General features: G+C 38.6%; 1 protein-coding gene across 9 annotated transcripts in view; it reads left to right on the top strand.

Moving 5' to 3' along the window:
* PHKA2 (phosphorylase kinase regulatory subunit alpha 2) overlaps positions 1 to 21201 on the top strand; it is a 311493-nt gene that overhangs the window by 108569 nt on the left and 181723 nt on the right. For all 9 annotated transcript variants that reach the window (XR_011600403.1, XR_011600402.1, XM_070943836.1 and 6 more), the window contains exons 18-21: positions 1119 to 1197; positions 2397 to 2563; positions 4352 to 4525; positions 10398 to 10486. Coding sequence is in view for 7 of the 9 variants with exons in the window: in XM_070943836.1 (XP_070799937.1) it covers positions 1119 to 1197; positions 2397 to 2563; positions 4352 to 4525; positions 10398 to 10486 (509 nt within the window). In the remaining 2 variants the exon portion in view is untranslated. The remainder of the gene's footprint in view (positions 1 to 1118; positions 1198 to 2396; positions 2564 to 4351; positions 4526 to 10397; positions 10487 to 21201) is intronic.

Genomic DNA, 21201 nt, shown 5'->3' with positions numbered 1-21201 from the left:
TCATACTGGATTTTCTTTTTAAGTGAATCATGCCCTTGATGTGATTTCTCGCTGCCTGGAGGCCGTGCGGGTCTGGATGGGGAGGAACAGGCTCAGACTCAACCTCTCCAAGACTGAGTGGCTGTGGTTTCCGGCGTCCCGATATAGTCAGCAGGTGCCATCGCTGACTATTGGGGGTGAATCTTTGCCCCTCACAGAGAGGGCTCGCAATCTGGGTGTCCTCCTGGATGCACGGCTGTCTTTAGAAGAGCATATGACGGCCGTGGCCAGGGGGGCCTTTTATCAGGTTTGCCTGATTCGCCAGTTGCAGCCCTTTCTGGACCGGGACGCCTTGCGCACGGTCACTCATGCCCTTGTCACCTCCCGGCTGGACTATTGTAATGCTCTCTACATGGGGCTCCCCTTGAAGAGCACTCGGAGGCTCCAACTGGTCCAGAATGCGGCCGCGCGGGTGGTTATGGGCGCAACTCGTTGTGCCCATGTGACACCCCTTCTGCGCAAGCTGCACTGGCTCCCAGTGGTCTTCCGGGTGCGATTCAAGGTGCTGGTTACCACCTTTAAAGCGCTCCATGGCATAGGACCCGGGTACCTTCGAGACCGACTTCTGCCACCAATAGCCTCCCACTGGCCAGTTCGCTCCCACAGAGAGGGTCTCCTCAGGGTGCCATCAGCCAAGTTATGTCGGCTGGCGACACCCAGGGGGAGGGCCTTCTCTGTGGGAGCCCCAGCCCTGTGGAATGAACTGCCCCCGGAAATACGTAAGATCCCCGACCTCCGGGTATTGCGCTGTGCACTGAAGACCCTGTTGTTCCGCCAGGCCGGGCTATCGACATGATAATTTTAAATTGGGATATTTTAAATTTCTGGGGTTTTAAACGGAGCCAAATTTATTTAATAATTTTAAATTTTAAATTGATGTTTGTCTTGTGTTTTTAAATAGGCTGTACACTGCCCTGAGTCCTTCGGGAAAAGGGCGGTATAGAAATAAAATTATTATTATTATTATTATTATTATTATTATTATTATTATTATTATTATTATTATTATTATTATTATTATTGAAAGATATTTCTCCAAAATACGTGTAAGTATGTGTTTGTTGGTTTATTTATTTTAGTTGATGATGGGACTGATATTGATTCTGCAATTCTTGCTACCATAAGAAAGCTTGGGGATGGATATTTTGGAGGAGCAAGGTGAGCATTATGTGCATTACAAATAGCCGAGACAGTTCCTTTTTCCTATTTTTGATTATTGGATAAAACTTTTCTGTCTAATGCTTCTTCTGATTTGATGTTACCGTACAATTTGTATAAATGTTGGATTGTTTGTATTTACATTTGCTACTTTAGTATTCAGTATATTCAGGGTGGGATTCAAATATTTTAGCAACCTGTTCTCTTCCCAGTTGCTGGGTGGGCGTGGCCATGATGGGTGTGGCCTACCGGGCCTCTTGCACCATGGCAGGGGGTCATTTTCGACCTCCCCAGGCTCTGGAGGCTTTCCTCGAGCCTCCGGGAGTGCGAAAGCAGCCTCCCCCGGACTCCGGAGGCCTTCCGTTGGCCGTAAACAGACCCATTTTGGGACTTCTGGAACTTCTGGGAGGCCTATTTTTCACCCTCTCCAGGCTCCAGAGCCTCTCCTCAAGCCTCCAGGAGGGCTAAAATGGCCTCCCCTCGGCTCCGGAGGTCCTCCACAGGCCAGAAGCGGACTTGTTTCCAGACTTCTGAAACTTCCGGGAGGCCCATTTTTCACCATCCCAGAGCCTCTGTGCGGATGCTGCACTTGGCTGGCATCCAAAATGGGCTGCATGGAGACTCCTGGGAGGAGGGAGGGGGGTGGGGCCAGCCAATCCTTGCAACTATAGGTTCAGCAAACCAGATGTAAAATTAGCATCCAGTTTGCTCGAGCTGGTCCACGGCCAGCTGAATCCCACCTCTGAGTATATTTTAAAATACTTTTTAAGTTTCAGAAATTCAGTTATACTGAATTTAAGAGGTTAATGAATAAATTAGGCTGCCGGTCTGATATGAAGTTTGGAAGTATAAGTTAATGCAATGTCACAAATTAGATGACTCTACAAAGTACAAAAAGAAGATGTGATGATGATGGGCATCTTTATTTTCCTGAGCATCTGGCTATGGAACAGTATATCATTAATCTATCATGATATTATGTGATTACTTGTGAAAAACCCATTTATTTATCAATTGTTGAACAGTGTGGTACTTAGGAATCCCTTTTCAACAGTATGCATATATGTATATATGTGTGTACCTGCATGTGTCTGTGTGTTTGTATGTGTGCACGTGTGTGTGTGTGTGTGTGTGTGTGTGTGTGTGTGTGTGTGTGTGTATAACAAATACCTATTCTTCCTCTTCAATTCTTTTCCCAGAGTGAAGTTGGGCAAACTTTCGGACTTTCTGACCACTTCATTCTATACAAACCTAAGCTTCTTGGATCCTGATTGTGACAGCAAGCTGTTTGATGATGAGAGTGAAGGTTACTCTAGCCCTGAAAGTGGCTATGAACTAGAGGATTATGCAGACTTCTGTGATAAGGGTAACGATGTCTTTTCATTTTATTTGAGCAGTATATCTAGGTATAGAAATTGCAAAAGTAATCAAGAGTAATTTTGGTCACATTTGATGAACACATCCTTTCTGGATATGTAGTCACAGTAATCATGCCTTAGTGAGTATTTTAACATGCTCTAAATTGAGATTATGTGGATGAGTGTTCAGGAGTTATAGTAAGTACAAAATGCATACACTGGATTGTTTTCTGATATGAGTTTGTTGACTATATTATGTTAATAAACTCAATTTATTTCTGACTATAATTCGAGAGTTGTTCCTAATTTATAAATCCTCAGATGGTTTGGAGAAAGATAATATCCCTAAATCCCCCCCCCCCCAATCTCTCAAATGAATCTGTAACCAAGATCTACTTGAAATGATCAAGAAAGGCTTTATTAGTGGAAAGATGGAAAAAGCTATCTCTAGGATATCAGTGGAAAAATCTTTCTGAGGAAATCATAGTGGTGGCCAGAGGTGGCACGCAGCACCCTCTCTGATGGCATGCAAGCCGTCACCCCAGTTCAGCTCTGCTGTGCATGCGTGCACGCCTCCCACCAACCAGCTGGTCTTCAGGTCTCTGCATCCGATGCGCAGGGGATGGGGGCATGCACGGGGGCCACACGCACATTGCATTTTGGGGGGTTGTCCACGTGCGCATTCATGTGCAGGTGCATGTGCTTTGGGCACTTAGTCCGGAAAAAGTTAGCCATCACTGACATAGAGGTTCTTTCATTTCATTTTAAAAGAGAAGATAAAACCGTGTATATGAATTATACTATAATTACTTCAATTCTTTGTTATTTTAAAATATTTTTTTTCTGTTTAATTTTTTTCAAGCTTTGTTAAAAATTTAAATTAAGTCCATGCCAAGCCAAAAGGCAATTTTGAAATAATTTGATAGGTATTATTAATAAAAAGGGAAAAGCTAAAAAAACAATATCAGAAAATACATTTCAGCATGTACACTTGTGTAGTTTGTTCAAAGTTGCTTAAGTTGTTTAACTGCAGAGAGACTGGTTGTCTGGATATTCTAAAAGGAAATTTGGGACTTAATGGATAGCAGAATAGTTGAAGAAGCTATTTATGAAAAACTGAGGCTGGAAGACTTAGAAAAATATAAAAATATTAAATATTGAGAGTATACACAATCACTAATTTTATCATCTTATGTCTGTATTCATAGAGCCTGAAGATTTATTTATTTATTAAATTTATATGCCATCAATCTCCTCGATAAGGCGACTCAAATCAGAATGCTACATAGAACAAAAGTTCTTGCCTTCCTCAAAGCATGTACAGGAAGTTCATGAGTTACAACAGTTCATTTAGTGACTGTTTGAAGTTACAACAGCACTGAAAAATACGACTTATGACCTTTTACACACCTATGACTGTTGCAGCATCCCTGTAACCATGTGATCAAAATTTGGACACTTGACAACTAATTCAAAGTTACGATTATTGTAATGTCTTGATTACCTTTTGCGACCTTCTGACATTTGATTACCTTTTGATCATTTGATTACCTTTTGACAAGCAAAGTCAATTGGGAAGCCAGATCCACTTAACAATTGTGTTACTAACTTAACAACTGACATGATTCACTTAACAACTGTGACACTTAACAAATGTCTCGCTTAGCAATAGTAATTTTGGGCTCAATTTTGATTGTAAGTCAAAGACTTCCTGTATATGACAAAATATAAGATTAATTGGATGGATGCATAAGGGCTTTACTTCAAACAGCTTTTCTTTGAATGTTTCTTGACAGAAAGCCAGGATGAACTGGACCAGTACATAAACAGCATGTTACAGAGTACTGCTCTGAAATCATACTTGCCTCCACTCAGAAAAGGGACAAGCTCATCCTATGTGTTCAGTGCTGCTCATTCTACTAGAGAAATACTATCAATCATGGCCAAGGCTAAGGGACTGGATGTTCCAAGTAAGTTTTTATAACACTTTAAATCTATGCTATTTAACAGATGGAATGCCTATAAATGCTGACATCTTGCTACTGCAAAAATCTGTCATCTCACATGAAATATACTTATTTTAGTAAGATTAGAGCACATTTTACAAAAAAATGAGGCTTTATTTTCAGGTATCTGTAGAAATAGTTAATAGAACAAACACTATCATGGTACATACCTATCCGGAAATTTGCCCAGTTGGTCACAAATTGTTAAAACAAAGTATCACTTTTAAGTACCGACAGAAATAAGAATCCAACATTTGGTGAGTTCTGTATTCACTGATAAATAGAACAGGTTGTGAATCATGTTATTTTAAGCAACAAAATACAGGTAGTCCTCAACTTACAACCACAATTGAGTCCAACATTTATGTATTTCTTTTTTTAAAAAAAAAACAAGTTTTATTAGAATTTTTCTTTCATCATACATATTTTATGAACAGAGTGTTGACCAGGTCACATCTTATACATATAAATTCTTATTTTTTATAGTCTATTCCAATCTTCCTGCTTTTACCATAATCATCCCTTTTATATAATTCTTTATCACAAATTCACCATTTTTCACCATATCTTGTTATGGTGTTATTTGTTGTTATTTCATCTCTTTTTTTTCCCTCCCAAGTACATTTTACATATTTCCAGTTTCGGCCATAATATTCTTTTTCCATATTTCTTTACTTTATCTTAATCTCTTCTTAATACATAATACATAAACAGTATCACTATCCGCCCTTCAATTCCTAATTTCTTACAATAACATCAATTAATTATCTTATTTCTCCATTTGCAAAATATATTTCTCAAAATCCCCATCCCACTTTTTAACTATAGACAATATACTGTATATCATCATATTCAATTCTTACATTGAAACTCTTTAACTTAATTAACCATCCACATTTTATCTTAATCTCTTCTTAATAAATAATACATAATCAGTATCACTATCCGCCCTTAATTCCTAATTGCTTACAATAACATCAATTAATTATCTTATTTCTTCATTTACAGCATGTAATTTCAAAATCCCAATCCCATTTTTTAACATTTCAATATTGTCTCTTAATTTAACTTGTCTTCATAATTAAATCCAATTGCCATTTCATATTTCATCTGCTATTTGTTTTGCTATAAGCAATATATATCATCATATTCACTTCTTACATTGAAACCCTTTAGCTTAATTGACCATCCACAATTAATAATATTAATACAGTTCCCTTAAATCTACTAATATAAATCTTATTTCCCATCCTCCTTTCCACTATTCTTCCCCTCTTTAATAATAATAATAATAATAATTTTATTTCTATACCGCCCTTCTCCCGAAGGACTCAGGGCGGTGTACAGCCAGTTTAAAACACAAGACACAACAATAATTAAAAATTAAAATAATTAAATAGATTTGGCTGCTTTAAAAACTCTAAAATTTAAAATACCCCAATTTAAAATTATTATATTGACAGCCCTGCCTGGCGGAACAACAAGGTCTTCAAAGCGCAGCGGAACACCCGGAGGTCAGAGATCTTGCGTATTTCCGGGGGCAGTTCATTCCACAGGGCTGGGGCTCCCACAGAGAAGGCCCTCCCCCTGGGTGTCGCCAGCCGACATAACTTGGCTGATGGCACCCTGAGGAGACCCTCTCTGTGGGAACGGACTGGTCGGTGGGAGGCTATTGGTGGCAGAAGACGGTCTTGAAGGTACCCGGGTCCTGTGCCATGGAGCGCTTTAAAGGTGGTAACCAACACCTTGAATCGCACCCGGAAGACCACCGGAAGCCAGTGCAGCTCGCGCAGGAGGGGTGTCACGCGGGCACAGCGGGTTGCGCCCATAACCACCCGCGCGGCCGCATTCTGGACCAGTTGGAGCCTCCGAGTGCTCTTCAAGGGGAGCCCCATGTAGAGAGCATTACAATAGTCCAGCCGGGAGGTGACAAGGGCATGAGTGACCGTGCGCAAGGCATCCCGGTCCAGAAAGGGCTGCAACTGGCGGATCAGGCGAACCTGATAAAAGGCCCCCCTGGCCACGGCCGTCATATGCTCTTCTAAAGACAGCCGTGCGTCCAGGAGGACACCCAGATTGCGAGCCCTCTCTGTGGGGGGCAGGGATTCACCCCCAATAGTCAGCGATGGCACCTGCTGACTATATCGGGACGCCGGCAACCACAGCCACTCGGTCTTGGATGGGTTGAGTCTGAGCCTGTTCTTCCCCATCCAGGCCCGTACGGCCTCCAGGCAGCGAGACATCACATCAAGGGCATCGTTGGGGTGGTCTGGGGTGGAGATGTACAGCTGAGTATCATCAGCGTACAGGTGACACTTCACCCCAAAACCACGGATGATCTCACCCAGCGGCTTCACATAAATGTTGAACAGAAGAGGCGAGAGGACCGACCCTTGTGGCACTCCCCATGCGAGATGCCTCGAGGTCGACCTCTGCCCCCCTGCCAACACAAACTGCGAGCGGCCGGAGAGGAAGGAAGAGAACCACCGCAAAACGGTGCCCCCTACTCCTAACCCTCTCAACCGCTGCAGCATGATACCATGGTCGATGGTATCAAAAGCCGCTGAGAGATCTAATAGGACTAGGACAGAGGAGCAACCCCTGTCCCGAGCCCTCCAGAGATCATCCACCAACGCGACCAATGCCGTTTCTGTGCTGTGCCCCTGCCTGAAGCCCGACTGGTACGGGTCTAGATAGATAGCTTCATCCAGGTGCCTGGGCAGCTGTCGTGCCACCACACTCTCAACAACCTTCGCCACAAAACGAAGGTTGGAGACCGGACGGTAGTTGGCTAATTCAGCCGGGTCCAGGGAAGGCTTCTTGAGGAGGGGCCTCACCACCGCCTCTTTCAAGGCGGCGGGAAAGGCACCCTCACTCAGAGAAGCAGTTATAATCCCCTGGAGCCAGCCTCGTGTAACCTCCCGGGAGGCCAGTACCAACCAGGAGGGACACGGGTCCAATAAACATGTGGCGGCACTAATCCTACCCAGAACCCTGTCCACATCCTCGGGAGCCACAGGATCAAACTCCTCCCAGATAATATTCTCAAGACCTACCCTCGTCTCCTCCCCCGGACTCGCCCAGTCGGAGTCCAAGCCTTCCCGAATCCGAGCGACTTTATCGTGCAGGAATTGCACAAAATCCTCAGCTCGACTTTAGCCATTCTCTCTTGGTCTCTCCAAAATTCCACTTCTTAATAATTTCTTCATTTTATACCATTCTTTTAACTTCTTTTTTTTCTTTTTGTATTTATTATATTTTTTCTCCTGAATCCCTTTTCTCACTTTTAAATATATTACTTGAGTAATTCTCCCTAAGCTTTCTCCTAATCTCTTTTCACTATTTCCTTCTTTTCCCTTTGATTGATTCATTTTGGGGGCATATTTCCCCCATCCACTCTTTTTTTGCCACTGTTAATCCCAGTGAAATCATCTAACTGCTTTTTGCATTCAATTCCTTTTCCTTCAATATTATTTTCTTGCTCCTCACTTATACTCTCTTTTTCCTGTTCTGTGTGTTCCAGCAAAATTTCTGACTTTTTATTACCATTTAGTGATTCACACGTTTTTAAACATCTCAATTAATTCCTCACACATCCAAGGCTCCATATTGTCAATTTAAAAAATTGTTAAAACTTTTGATTTATATTTAATTAAAATTTTAAAGTCCATATAGTCTCTTTTTAATTCCAAATAGTATCCAATTCAAATATTTATCCAATCCACTCCAAGTTAAAGCTTTTTTATCTTCCACAACCGTTGAAAGTTGAAACCAGGCAGTTGAGAAAAACAGATACTCCTTAAAAGTTCTCACAGTTTCTGAGTTATCTTTTATTAGTCAAGGTCACAAGCTGTTATTTTCTTTTCTGTCTTCCAACCAATATTGCAGTTCTCTCTTTCTGCCAGCAGATGTCTCTCTCAAATCCACAATATTCTCAGAGCAACTAAGTATCAAAGCTGTCAAAACTATTTTGAATCCACATAAAGAGTACTTTTCCTTGGGTTTCTTTTTCTTTTATTATTTTTAATTTCTCCAAATCCAATTTTAAATCCAGTTGTAAAATTTTCTTTCTTGGGCTTTGGTATTTTAACCTCCTCTTTGTTCTTCTCCCTCCATTAACTTTCCCAAGTGCCAATTAGCTGCTCATTTTCGCTCCGGGACAACTTTTAAAGTTATTAAAAATTTTGCTTTTTACCTGTGAGTTGGCCAATCACTCACCCGGTACCAGCACTCCATTCAGACACCGCTCCTACACAAACAACTTAGTCCAGTTGCCCCAGCTTCAGAGTGGTCATTTTTCAATGGCCGCCGCCCCTGCCACCAGTTTAAAGAGCAACCACCAACCTTTCGAGGAACTTGCCTGTTCATCTTGGTCATCTGAGACACCTCTCCTTCTTCACCGTCCCTACAGAATGGTTCCAGTCTGAAGACCCTCTGACAGCAGTTTGTCCGGCTGGATTTTCGCAGAGCTCAGCAGAGCCTGCTATTTTTCCAGCCGGTCTTGCCGCAACACTTCCGGTTTCCGAGTCCAACATTTCTGTTCTTAAGTGAGACATTTGTTAAGTGAATTTTGCCCCATTTTATGACTTTTCTTGCCTCAGTTGTTAAGTGAATCTGGCTTCCCCCTTGACTTTTCTTCTCAGAAGGTTGCAAAAGACGATCACATGATCTTGGGATATAGCAATGGTAATAAATATGAAACAGCTGCCAAGCATCTGATTTTTGATCACATGATCATAGGGATGCTGAAAATGTTGTAACTGTGAAAAACAGTCATAAGTCACTTTTCTCAATGCTGTTGTAACTTTGAACAGTCACTAAGTTAAGAACCACCTGTACATTGTGATAAAGGTGGAGGAAGAAAAGTTTCAACTAATTAAAAATTCAAAAATATTTCTTCTGATTATTTTGACTAGAGACAAAAATTTCCTGGTTAGGTAAGTTTTTTATTTATGAATTGCTAAAATTTAAAAGTAAAGAGAAAATAAGGACAAAATTGAGTGCAAACAATAACAATTCCTGGTTCAGTTTTTGGGAAATTATATGGCTCTGTTAGTACATAAAACTGCGATGATTTACCACTTTGAGAAAGCCAAAAGCAAACGAACCTTTACACTTGGCACTCCTTCCATTTCCTTTTCTCTTTAGTAGTTTTTCATTCCAGGTTCCTTGAATCTGTTTTGCCCTGAGGAGAGAATGTGAGTTATAATACAATTTGGGTAATTTAACATGTAAAATTTAAAAAGCAAATAGGTTTAGAATTTGTTATGAATCACAGTTTCTAGCCTGGATAACATGATATGTTAGAATTTGTGACAGTAAGCTAAGCACATAAAAGTCATAGCCAAATCTGCATGTGCAACCTTGTACATTCTTATATCATATATGGACATGAAATAATGTGGGCATATGTAAGATTACATACATTTAGGAATTAACATTTCAGCTATTATTAAATATGGTGATACAGGAATTTTCTCATGTTTTCTGGATTTGAACACAAGTGTTAGTATATCTTTTTTCTCTAGGCAGAAGAACATTGATAATAATTTAAATAGAAGTTACAGATATATATAACCAAACTTTGATTCATCCAACCTTTCCTTTTTATGAAAATCTACTTTAGAAATGACAATATATTCTCCTCTTTCAATAATACAAACTACTCCATAACAAGCCAGCTTTTATTGTAAATGGTATTTGGAGTTTGTTTAAACTAATTTGCTTATATTGTCTAATTGATCCTCAGTATCATTTATATTTTGATTTTCAGCAATGTTAGGATTTGTACAGTAACAGATCTGTAAAATGGCTTTATATTATTTTTTTCCCCCAGATGTTTCAATGTCCTTGCCTACAAAGGTTTTAAACACTCACCGGAAATCTCTGAACCTAGTTGATTCCCCTCATCCACAAGTGGACCAAGTAAGCAGTTCTTTTATTTCCTTTTGGAAAATATTGTACTTACTAGTTATATAAATTACTATAATTCATTTATCAAAGTCAAAGATGTACAATTAGAACAGAGATAGAGTTTCACACAGCAGCTGTAAGTTTAAATTTAATGGCTTTAAGAAAGGATAGGATGGGAAAATGTCTGTTTGATAAACTACTTTATGTTTTGATTATACAGCATCTTCTTTCCCTGGCCCAACCCAGATGTGGGACCTAACGATATAAAAATAGTGAGTTAGCCCTTGACTCCAAATGGGAACCACTTTTGCTATGTAGCTTTATGTGGCATTTGAGTGCCATTTTGTGAATGCATAAGTCAGAATGGTGACTATCCATTCTAATTATCATTATTTATACTAAAATATAAGAGAAACCAAATAAAATTATTATGCCAATTACTTGTCAGTCATGATTTAATGATATGTTAAGAACTGCTATTTTATACCAGATATTGGAATCTGGCAATAATATTGGAGGTTGTTAAGAATCAAATACAGACATACAGCCTTTAAATTGTACATCTCTGCTATTTTGAAGCTTGTATTTCTTAACTTATGTACTTTTAAGTTTTAACTGACTGCTATTTATTTGCCAATGTTTATTTTCTAAAATCTAACTCTAGTCTTAGTTCCATATCATCAGCAAGTATATACCAAGTTTTCAGACACTCATCAGCTAACACGTGTTGTTTTTTTCAAATCAGTCAAAATATATGTGTAATTTATGATTTACAAGGGATTTCATCTTAAAAAAAAAAAAAAGCACCAGGTCACAGTTGGTGTGACCTGAGGCTTTTTAAATAGAGAATAATAGAGAAACATATTAGATATCTGAGCATTTTAGGAATGTTTATATATATTTCATTATACCAATTTTGTTGTATACATGATGTACAATGACAATAAAGGTGGCTTCCGGTTGGCTCCGCAGGACTTCGCTGACGCTCCTCTGTGGGCTCCCAATCCCCGGTTCCGTAAAAGCCCCAGAACAGCCGAAAAACAGCTGTCTGGGGCTTGAAAACCCTCTCCCCGGGCAAAGGGGAGAGAGAAGAGCCGGCAGGCGGAGGTAGAGCCCCCCAAGTGCCCTAGGAGAAATCCTGGGGCATGAAAGGCGAGGGCTCCCTAGAAGTCTGCCAATCTGCTCCGGACCTGGGAAGACTCCGCTATTTAGCGGGGCTAGAAGCTGCGACCATCTCTGCTGACAACAAATGAGGGATTTTTAACACCTTTAATTGCTGCAGGCAGAACAAGCCAGGAGAAGTCAGACTGCAAGTATTTACACTTAACTCCAAAGTTTATAGCCTCCTTCGGAAGTAACAAGTTAGCAATTTGCATCAAAATGGCAATTGAAACCTGAAAGGGAGGAGCGGAGAAAGGGAAAGTTACAGAAAGTTTCATTTCCCTGGCAGCCTCTTGCCTGGAAAGAACTGTTGTGCTGAGAGAAGGAGGATTTTAAACGTTAATTTACGATTGGGAAAATTCTTGGACTTTGATGAACGTTTCTTTTTGGCTTCTGAATAAAATACAATGATCAATTTAAACTGAAAATGGCCTCAAAATCTGTAAAGACCGTTCCTATTAAAGGAACTGGGAGCGCTGGAAGCTCCCCAGCTCATACCCCTAGATTGCAAGCCTCTGCCCCTCTAACAGACCCACAGATTTTAACGTTTGAGATGATACAAGAAGCCCTACAAGCCACACAAAATAAAATTGCTACTGTGATTAATGAAAAAATTAATGAAACCAAGGAAAAAATTAATGAAACTAATGAAAAAATACAGGCTGTTTCAGCTGAGATTTTAATTCGGAACCAGCAGATCAGAGATGATATACTATTGGCATTTAAATGTTTGGCAGGTGATATTGAAATGGTGGATGATAAAGTTGAAGAAATTAAGCAATCTACGGAAATTTTGGACAAAAAATTGGGAGAGACTCACAGCAGACTTGAGAGAGCTGAAGATGATGTAGCGATGTTACAATATTGAGATATGGAATTTGCTTTAAGATTCAGAGGGGTGAAGGAGAATAAACAAGAGAACTTGAAAGAAATGATGTCAGAGGCATTGGCACAGTTGCTGGGGGGAGACGAAAACTGAGCTGGGCTGGCAGATTGACAAGGCATATCGTGTTAACTCTTGGGTGGCCAGACAGAAACACTTACCAAGAGACATTGTAATATATTTTACTACAAGGAGAGTACGCAATGAAATTTTACAGGCTACTTTTAAAAACAAGCTTCAGGTTGAAGGCCAGGAGGTGATGACAATGAAAGAAATCCCCCCCCAAGATGTTGAGAGCGAGAAGGGAGTATGCTTTTCTGGTGGATAAGATGAAAAAACGTCAATTACAGTACAGATGGGAGGTCCCAGCCAGTTTAGTGGTGACGTATTCTGGAGAGAGATATCGGCTTAATACAATATGGAAAGCAAGAGATTTTTACATCAATGCATTAAAGGCTGGGACACCCAAATCATCAGAAGGAAAAAGAAAGAAGGAAGTACTGGAAGGAGAGAGAGAAGAGCTACTGACAGTGGTTCAGGGGGAGTTTTTTAAAGTGATTCTGATCTGTCTCTTCTCCTATAGAGACTTGATTAAAGCTGGGGAAATTTTTGAAAGGACTTTGTGGTGGAAAGGGAAGGAAGACTTCCTTTTTAGAAAGAATTAGATTGCGTGGCAGAATGGCTTCAAAGCAAACAAAGCCAGCTGCTAAAGCTGCAGGGGGGGGGCTCCCCCACTCACAAGTCACAAGAGCAGCTATTAAGTTTGCAGACTCAGAGCCAAACACAGGAGTCTGGTTTTAAAGATCTGAAGGAATTTATTGCTCTGAGGAATCAAAATGAAGTTTTGGACCAGAAATTTGAAAAATCTCAACAGGAAATTAAGGAGGTGGTTCAAGAAAAGTATGACAAGATGAAACGTGACATACTAACAGTTGTGACTGGCTTGTCAGAAGTAGTTGTCCAGATTGACAAAAAAGTGGAAGAATTTAGTTCAGAAGTAGAATCTAAAATGAAGGAAGCTGATTATAAAATTTCTAATATTGATAATAAAACGCAAAGGATTGAAAATGAAGTGACAATGATGCAATTTAGATTCATGGAGTTTGCTGTAAGACTCAGAGGAATAAAAGAAAACAATAGAGAGGATTTGAGAAGGGTTTGTGCTGATGCCCTAGCTGTGATGCTAAAGATTGATCCTGAGGAGATTTTGTGCAAGATTGACAAGGTCTATAGAGTGAATTCTTGGGTGGCGAGGCAAAGGCAATTGCCTAGAGATGTGGTGATCTACTTTACAGATAGAAGAATAAGAAATGATATCTTACAAAAGTCTTTTGTTTCTACTATTCAAGTGGATGGAAGGGAGATTGGGATCTACAAAGAGTTGCCGCCTAAGATGCTAAGAGATAGAAAGGATTTTGGATTTTTGGTGACTGAATTAAAGAAACAACAAATTCCATTTAGATGGGATGCTCCAGTTGGCATAATATTGAGGTATCAAGGAGAGAGATATCGATTAAATACTGTTGAAAAAGCAGAAGAATTTTACTTCAATGTTTTTAAAACTGGCACAACATCTCCACGTACATCCTCAGTGTTACGTATAGAGGAGGGTGAGAAAGAGAAGCAATTAGAACAAGAGCTTGAAGAGCAACGGAAACAGATGGAGGTGGAGGCAATGGAAACTCAAGGAGCAACAGGGGGCTTTTTAGATGAACGGTTGCTGGATTTCCCTGTAGAGGCTATAGGTGGACCATCTAAAAATGCAAGAGAAGTGGCAATGGATCTCGACCTGATGTCGTATGAAGCTAAAGAACAGCGTATAACTCGAGCAGCTTATAAACAAATCATAGAGAAACAACAACAACAGAGGTCTAAGCCACCACAAGATAAGAAGGGAGTCGATGGCAAAACTCAAAAATCCGAAGCTATGGGAGGAGCTAAACCGAAAACTACCAGTCTCGAACAGAAACTTCAGCAAATGCTCTTAACGCTTCAGGAAACTACAAATGACAATTAAGTTTTTATCTTGGAATGTGAATGGATTGAACTCACCATAGAAAAGGAGGAAAATATTTCATTATCTGAGACAGTTTAATAATGATGTTATCTGTCTACAAGAAACTCGTATTAGAACACAAGATGGAAAATATTTGATAAATTCTAAATTGGGAGCACAGTTTATAGCCTCAAATTTGGAGAAAAAGAATGGTGTAGTGATTTACATAAATAAAAGATTGCCAGCTAAAATTATAGAAGCAGATGATTGTGGAAGATATATAGCAATTGAACTTTATACATATAATGGTCCAATTTTGGTGATCGGAATCTATGCTCCTAATCAGCAACAAGAAAATTTTTATAAAATATTGTACTCTAAAATAGTACAATGGAATTACAGATCTATCTTACTTATGGGAGATTGGAATGGAGTAATAGATCCCAAAACAGATAAAAAGAGTTTGGCAAAATCATGTGTTAAACTACCACAGATCTTCTTTGATATGAAAGAAGACTTGGAACTGAAAGATATATGGAGAGTGCATAACCCAAAAGAATTGGACTTTACTTTTTTCTCAGATAGACATAGATCCTTCTCTAGGATTGATTTTATTCTACTTACGGCTGATTTACTTTTAAAAACAAAGAAAACAAAGATATTTCCGAGGACTTTAACTGACCATAGCCCGGTATGGATAGAAATAGAAATGGGAAGAATGATATGAAAAGATATGAAAAGATATGAAAAGAATGTAAATGAACTTAAAAAACAAATGAAGGAATTTTTTGAAATGAACTTGAATAAGGGTACTCCTATTGAAATTGTCTGGGATGTGAGTAAGGCGCATATGCGGGGGGGTGGTGCTAATTCATATGAACTCTAAACATAAATTAAATCGACAAAGAAAAAGATTAGAATTGGAAGGAGAGATAAAGAAAAAAGAACAGTTACTCATAAAAAATCCAACAGATGAAAACTACAAGGAATTATAAAACTTTTGAGAGATCAATTTCAAATGCTTACAGCGGAACAAGCAGCAACTAATTTACAATTTGCGAAACATAATACATTTTGTAACGCTAATAAACCGGGCAGGTGGCTAGCTTACACACTGAGGAAATAACAGAGTACTCGGACTATTGGCAGTATTGAGTATGGAGGGAAGGAAGTTTTTCAGTAAAGACTAATCAAAGAAGCCTTCTTAGACTATTATACCAAACTATATACCAAAAACGATATACAGAGTGAACTTATAAATAAATATCTAGAGGAAAGGAGAGTTATGAAAATTTCTAGTGATCAAAAGGAAAGAACGAGCTTACCAATAACAGCTGAGGAGATTATTGTTGCTATTAAACAATTGAAAACAGCTAAAGCTCCAGGAACAGATGGTTTAACTGCAGTGTACTATAAAACTTTACAAGCAGAAATGATTGAACATCTTAAAGACTTATTTTGTAGCATACAACAAGGGGGTAAAATACCCCCTTCATGGAAAACAGCTTTTGTTTCTTTGATACCGAAAGAGGAAGCAGGTTCCACAAAACCGGAAAATTTTAGGCCAATATCTCTCCTGAATACGGATTATAAAATTTTTGCAAAAGTATTAGCCAACAGATTAATGCCAGTTATTCAAGAGGTGATTCATCATGATCAAGCAGGATTTATAGAAGGCAGATACATGAAGGATAATGTGAGGCAAATTATAGATTTATTGGAATATCTTGAGAAAAATAAACAGATCTCTGCAGCGCTGGTGTTTTTGGATGCGGAGAAGGCCTTTAATCGAGTGAATTGGAACTTTCTATTAAAGACTTTAAGAAAGATGAACTTTGGGGATCAGTTCGTGCAGGCGGTTTCAGCAATTTATCAAGAGCAAACAGCACAAATTATTATTAATGGAAGCTTAACTACAAACTTCAGTATAGAAAAAGGTACAAGGCAAGGTTGTCCGTTATCCCCGCTGTTGTTTATCTTAACTCTAGAAGTCTTGTTGAACACAATACGGGACTCGAGCACTTTGAATGGAATAGTTATAAGGCAAGAGGATTACAGAACAAGGGCATTTGCAGATGACCTGGTTGTTACCCTAACACGGCCGATGGAATCAATAATTCAGATGAAAGACATTATAGAAGAATATGGTATGGTATCAGGATTTAGACTGAATCAGAAAAAAATGAAGATGATAGTTAAAAATATGACACAAGTTCGAAAGCAGGAACTTGAAAGCAAGGCAGGCTTTGAAATAGTATCAAAGGTGAGATATCTAGGAGTTCAAGTTGCAGATTCAAATATAAAATTGTTCCATTCCATCCTCTTCTATGATCTTGCCTGCTTTGGTTACTATTGTTGCACATTTGTTAATTCCAAACTGCATATCGATGTCTTGGCTGAATTCTTTTGTGTTTTCAATTAATAAATTCAGTTCAGCTTTTGTTTTACCAAACAGCTTCAAATCATCCATGTACATCAAGTGCGAGATTTTCAGTCCTTTCTTTGCAAGTTCGTATCCACAGTTCATCTTCTTCAAAATGATTGTCAGTGGTAGCGTTGAGAGTATAAAAAGTAGGGGTGAAAGGGAAAATGCCTCGTTTAATTTCAACTTCACCCAGTTCTTCTTCATTAGCCATAAGTTTCATTTTCCAGAGGTTCATTGAAGATTCCATGAATTTTTGTATATTGCTGCTGATGCCTAAGATTTCCAGGCATTTCTTGATCCAACTATGGGGAACTGAATCAAACGCTTTCTTATAGTCTATCCAAGCCATGAACAGGTTGGTTCGTCTTTTCTTTGAGTTCTTTAGGATTAGCTTGTCAATCAGCAATTGATCCTTTGTTCCTCTTGAGTTTTTGCAGCATCCTTTCTGTTCTACAGGAAGCAAGTTATTTCTTTCCAGGTATCCATAGATTTGGTTTGCAATGATACCAGTAAGAAGCTTGTATGTTATTGGCAAACAGGTGATTGGCCTATAGTTTCCAGGGTCCTTTCCTTTTTTATCTTTTTGGATCAAAAATGTCCTTCCAGTTGTCATCCATTCATCATTTTCAGGTGTTTTTAGGATCTGGTTCATCTGGGTTGCCAATCTTTTGTGCACACTTGTAAGTGCCTTTAACCAGAAGCCATGCAGCTCATCCGGTCCAGGTGCACTCCAGTTCTTCACTTTTCTTGACTGTCTTTGCACCATTGCTTTTGTTATTTTCACGTCTTCCATTTTATGCACTTTAATAGAGTCCTCAACCTGTTTGATCCATTTTGCATTTCTGTTGTGCTTCTTGTTGTTTTCCCACAAATTCTTCCAGAATTTCAGAGCTTTCTCTTTATCAGGCTTTTCATTTGTTGTGACTCAGTCTCCATTTTCTAAGCTCTTATAAAACTGGTGCTGGTTTGCTCTGAACTGTGAGTTTTCCTTGAACTGAGTTACTCGGTTTTCATACCTTTTAATCTTTTCAGCGATGGCAACAACCCTCTGCTTCAGCTCTTCAATTACTACCGCAATCTCTTTATTCCTCAGATCGTATCTTGTCTCCAGGCTGCTTTTGACCTGCTTGTTCTTTAGCTGACCTTGCCTTAGGTTCTTCAAGTTGCTCAAATCTCCACGTACTTTTTTGATCTTCAATTCTAATCAAATTTTCCCCTTAGGCTTCCCCTTCTTGCCTCTTTGGTTCTTTTGTATTTTCAACCCCAGTTCTTTGATGGTTATGATGGCTGCTGCATACATCAGTTGGTTTGTTTCAGCTAATGTAGTGGTTCTAATAGTTTGCACAGCCTCATTGACCTTTTTTAGTACATTTCTCAATTCTTTCCGGTTCACTTGGTTCAGCTTTGGCAAACGTGTTCTTTCAGCATCTTCCATTTGATGCTTTATTTTTCCAGCTAATTGAGCACTATCTGTTGGTGTTTGTTCTTTAGTGCTTCCTTGTTCTTTATCTTCATCCATTTCAGTATCCTCTTCCTCCCTTTCTTCTTCAATTTGCTTTTGAATCTGCAAATCATTCTTGATGTTACTCTTCTTTGTTGATGTACTCAGACCATTAATTGCTTTCTCTTCTATTGCTATTAATTCTTCTGTAGTGAAAAATTTGTGGTTTAGGATTACACGTCATTGGTCCATTAACCTTTGTTCACTGGTGTCACAGTCCGTATGGTTCATCTTCCAAATCTGATACATTCATTTTTGAAATCCATGTTTTGCTGGCTCAGACTGATATTAATCTTCCATAATAGAGGTGTTTTCTTCATATGTTTTTATATGTTCTCTGTATTTGGATTGTATTTGAGTGTAAGTCCACCAGTCTATTTCTCTGTGTAAATCTGTCTCCAATTGTTGTTTTGTCTTTAATTTGCCTTGATAGTCAATTATATCTTTATATCTAATTATTTTTATCTTATCTGTTAAATTTGGGTGCCTAATTGATTCTGCCAGTGCTAGCCAATTTGGTATCTTCATATATTGTTGTTTTTTAATTTTAAGCCAAATTTGTAATAATGAGTTCCTTATTGTGTGTCTTTTAAAATATGAGTGTGTTTTGTATTTCTTTTTTTTTTTAATACAATTTTATTGATTTTTTTTATATGCAAATAAAATATAATAACAATTCTGTTTAACATCGGATTCGCAGTGTTTATACATATATACATGAATAAGTGTCTGGTGTCATTTGTACTATACATTTCTAATTAATTTCTGCACCTTTTGTTTCTTCCTTAATTCTATCAATTATCCATTCGTACCATCTTCCCCACACAGTATCATAATCAGAATTTTCATCGTCATTTATCTCGTGAGTTAATTTACTTATCTCTGCACACTCTAATATTTTATTAATTATAAGGTCATCTGGTGGTAGGTCTTTCTTTTTCCAGTATTGAGCGTATGCTAGTCTGGCAGCTGTAGTTATGTGTATTAGGAGGTGGACCTTTTCCTTTACGCATCCTTTCTTTACCATTCCCAGGAGAAATATTTCTGGGTTCAGATCAATGTCTTCTTTAAGTATGTCTTTCAACCATCTCCAAATTTTGCTCCAGAACCTTTTTGCTTTGGGGCATGTCCACCACGTATGAAAGAAGGTGCCATGGCCATGACCACATTTCCAACAATTTGGCTGCACATTGGGGAACATCTTTGCTAGTCTTGCAGGTGCCAAATGCCACCTATGAAGCATTTTGTAGTGATTTTCCTTATATGTGGCTGCTCTAGTTAATTTATAATTTTTATTCCAGGCTTCTTCCCATTCATTAGAATTCAAACTGTGTCCAATATTTCTCTCCCATGCTCTCAATTGATTTCTAATTATATCCTCATCTCTGTCTTCCTCTAATAAATAGTTATACAGCTTGGCCAACGCTTTTTTCCCTGGTCCCATCAAAATTTTGTCTAATCCATTATATCCTAATTCTAGGCCATACTCTTCTTTATCTTTCTGGTATCTTGATTTTATTTGCAGATAAGTCCACCAATCTAAAGTTATACCTTGGTCTCTCAGGGCTTCATTAGATTTAATATTTCCCCCTCCATCGACAATGTCTTTGTATCTGCACAATTTCTCCATTCCCCACCTGTTGGGGTAAATCATTGCCTCTACTGTGGAAAGCCAGTTTGGGACTTTTGAATAGTATCTCTGCCTGATTCCCACCCACGTTTGTATTAGGGAGTCTCTAATTTTATGCCTGTGGAAATAGGTTTTCTTTTTATTGTCTTTGTCCCATAGATAAGCATGCCACCCTTTCTGTAGATCATGTCCTTCTAACACTAAGATTCTCTTATTCTCCAAGGTGATCCAATCCTTTATCCATATCAGCTTTGCTGCTCTGTAATACATTTCCCAATTTGGAAGTCCAAATCCTCCCACATTCCTTTTTTCTTGTAGAATTTTAAGTGAGATCCTTGATTTTTTTCCCTCCCAAACAAATTCCCTAACGGTCTTATTTAATTCTGAAAAAAAAAATTTCTTTAAAATTACTGGTAAATTTTGATATAAAAATAGGATCTTGGGGAGGATGCTCATCTTAATTGCCGCAATTTTGCCAATAAGTGATAGTTTGATCTTTTTCCATCTATCCAGATCTTGTTTTAATTTATTAATTAATGGAATATAATTGTCTTCTTTTAGAGATGAGCACCTTTTGGTTAGCCAAATTCCTAAATATTTTATTTTTGGGACAACTTGTAAGCCCAAGGTTTCTTCTATCTCTTTCTTCTGCATCTCTGTTACATTCTTAGTAAGTATTTTGGTTTTAGATTTGTTCAATTTAAAGCCTGCCACCTCCCCATATTTGCCCAATTCCTCTAATACTTTTTGTCCAGATATTAATGGGTCTTCTAATATTAACGCCACATCATCCGCAAAGGCTTGCGTTTTATAAATCTCTTTTCTAATTTTTAGGCCTTTGATTTCCTCGTTGTTTCTAATGTTTCATAGCAAAACTTCCAGAGCCAAAATGAATAATAGCGGTGACAAAGGGCAGCCTTGCCTTACACCTTTCTTAATTTGAAAAATTCTTGTCCTGTCACCATTTACTAAAATGCTCGCCCTCTGATTATCATAGATAGTTTTTATCATTTTTTCGAAGTTTTGCCCGAATCCCATTATTTTAATTTGCTTGGTCATAAAATTCCAGTTTAGATTATCGAATGCCTTTTGGGCATCCAAAAAAACTAAGGCCAGCTGCTTTTCTGGATG

The sequence above is a fragment of the Pituophis catenifer genome, unplaced genomic scaffold (genome assembly GCF_029215685.1).
Source record: "Pituophis catenifer annectens isolate HBS135680 unplaced genomic scaffold, rPitCat1.0.hap2 SCAF_4, whole genome shotgun sequence".
Classification (NCBI taxonomy): domain Eukaryota; kingdom Metazoa; phylum Chordata; class Lepidosauria; order Squamata; family Colubridae; genus Pituophis; species Pituophis catenifer.
This window is presented reverse-complemented; position numbering and strand designations above follow the sequence as displayed.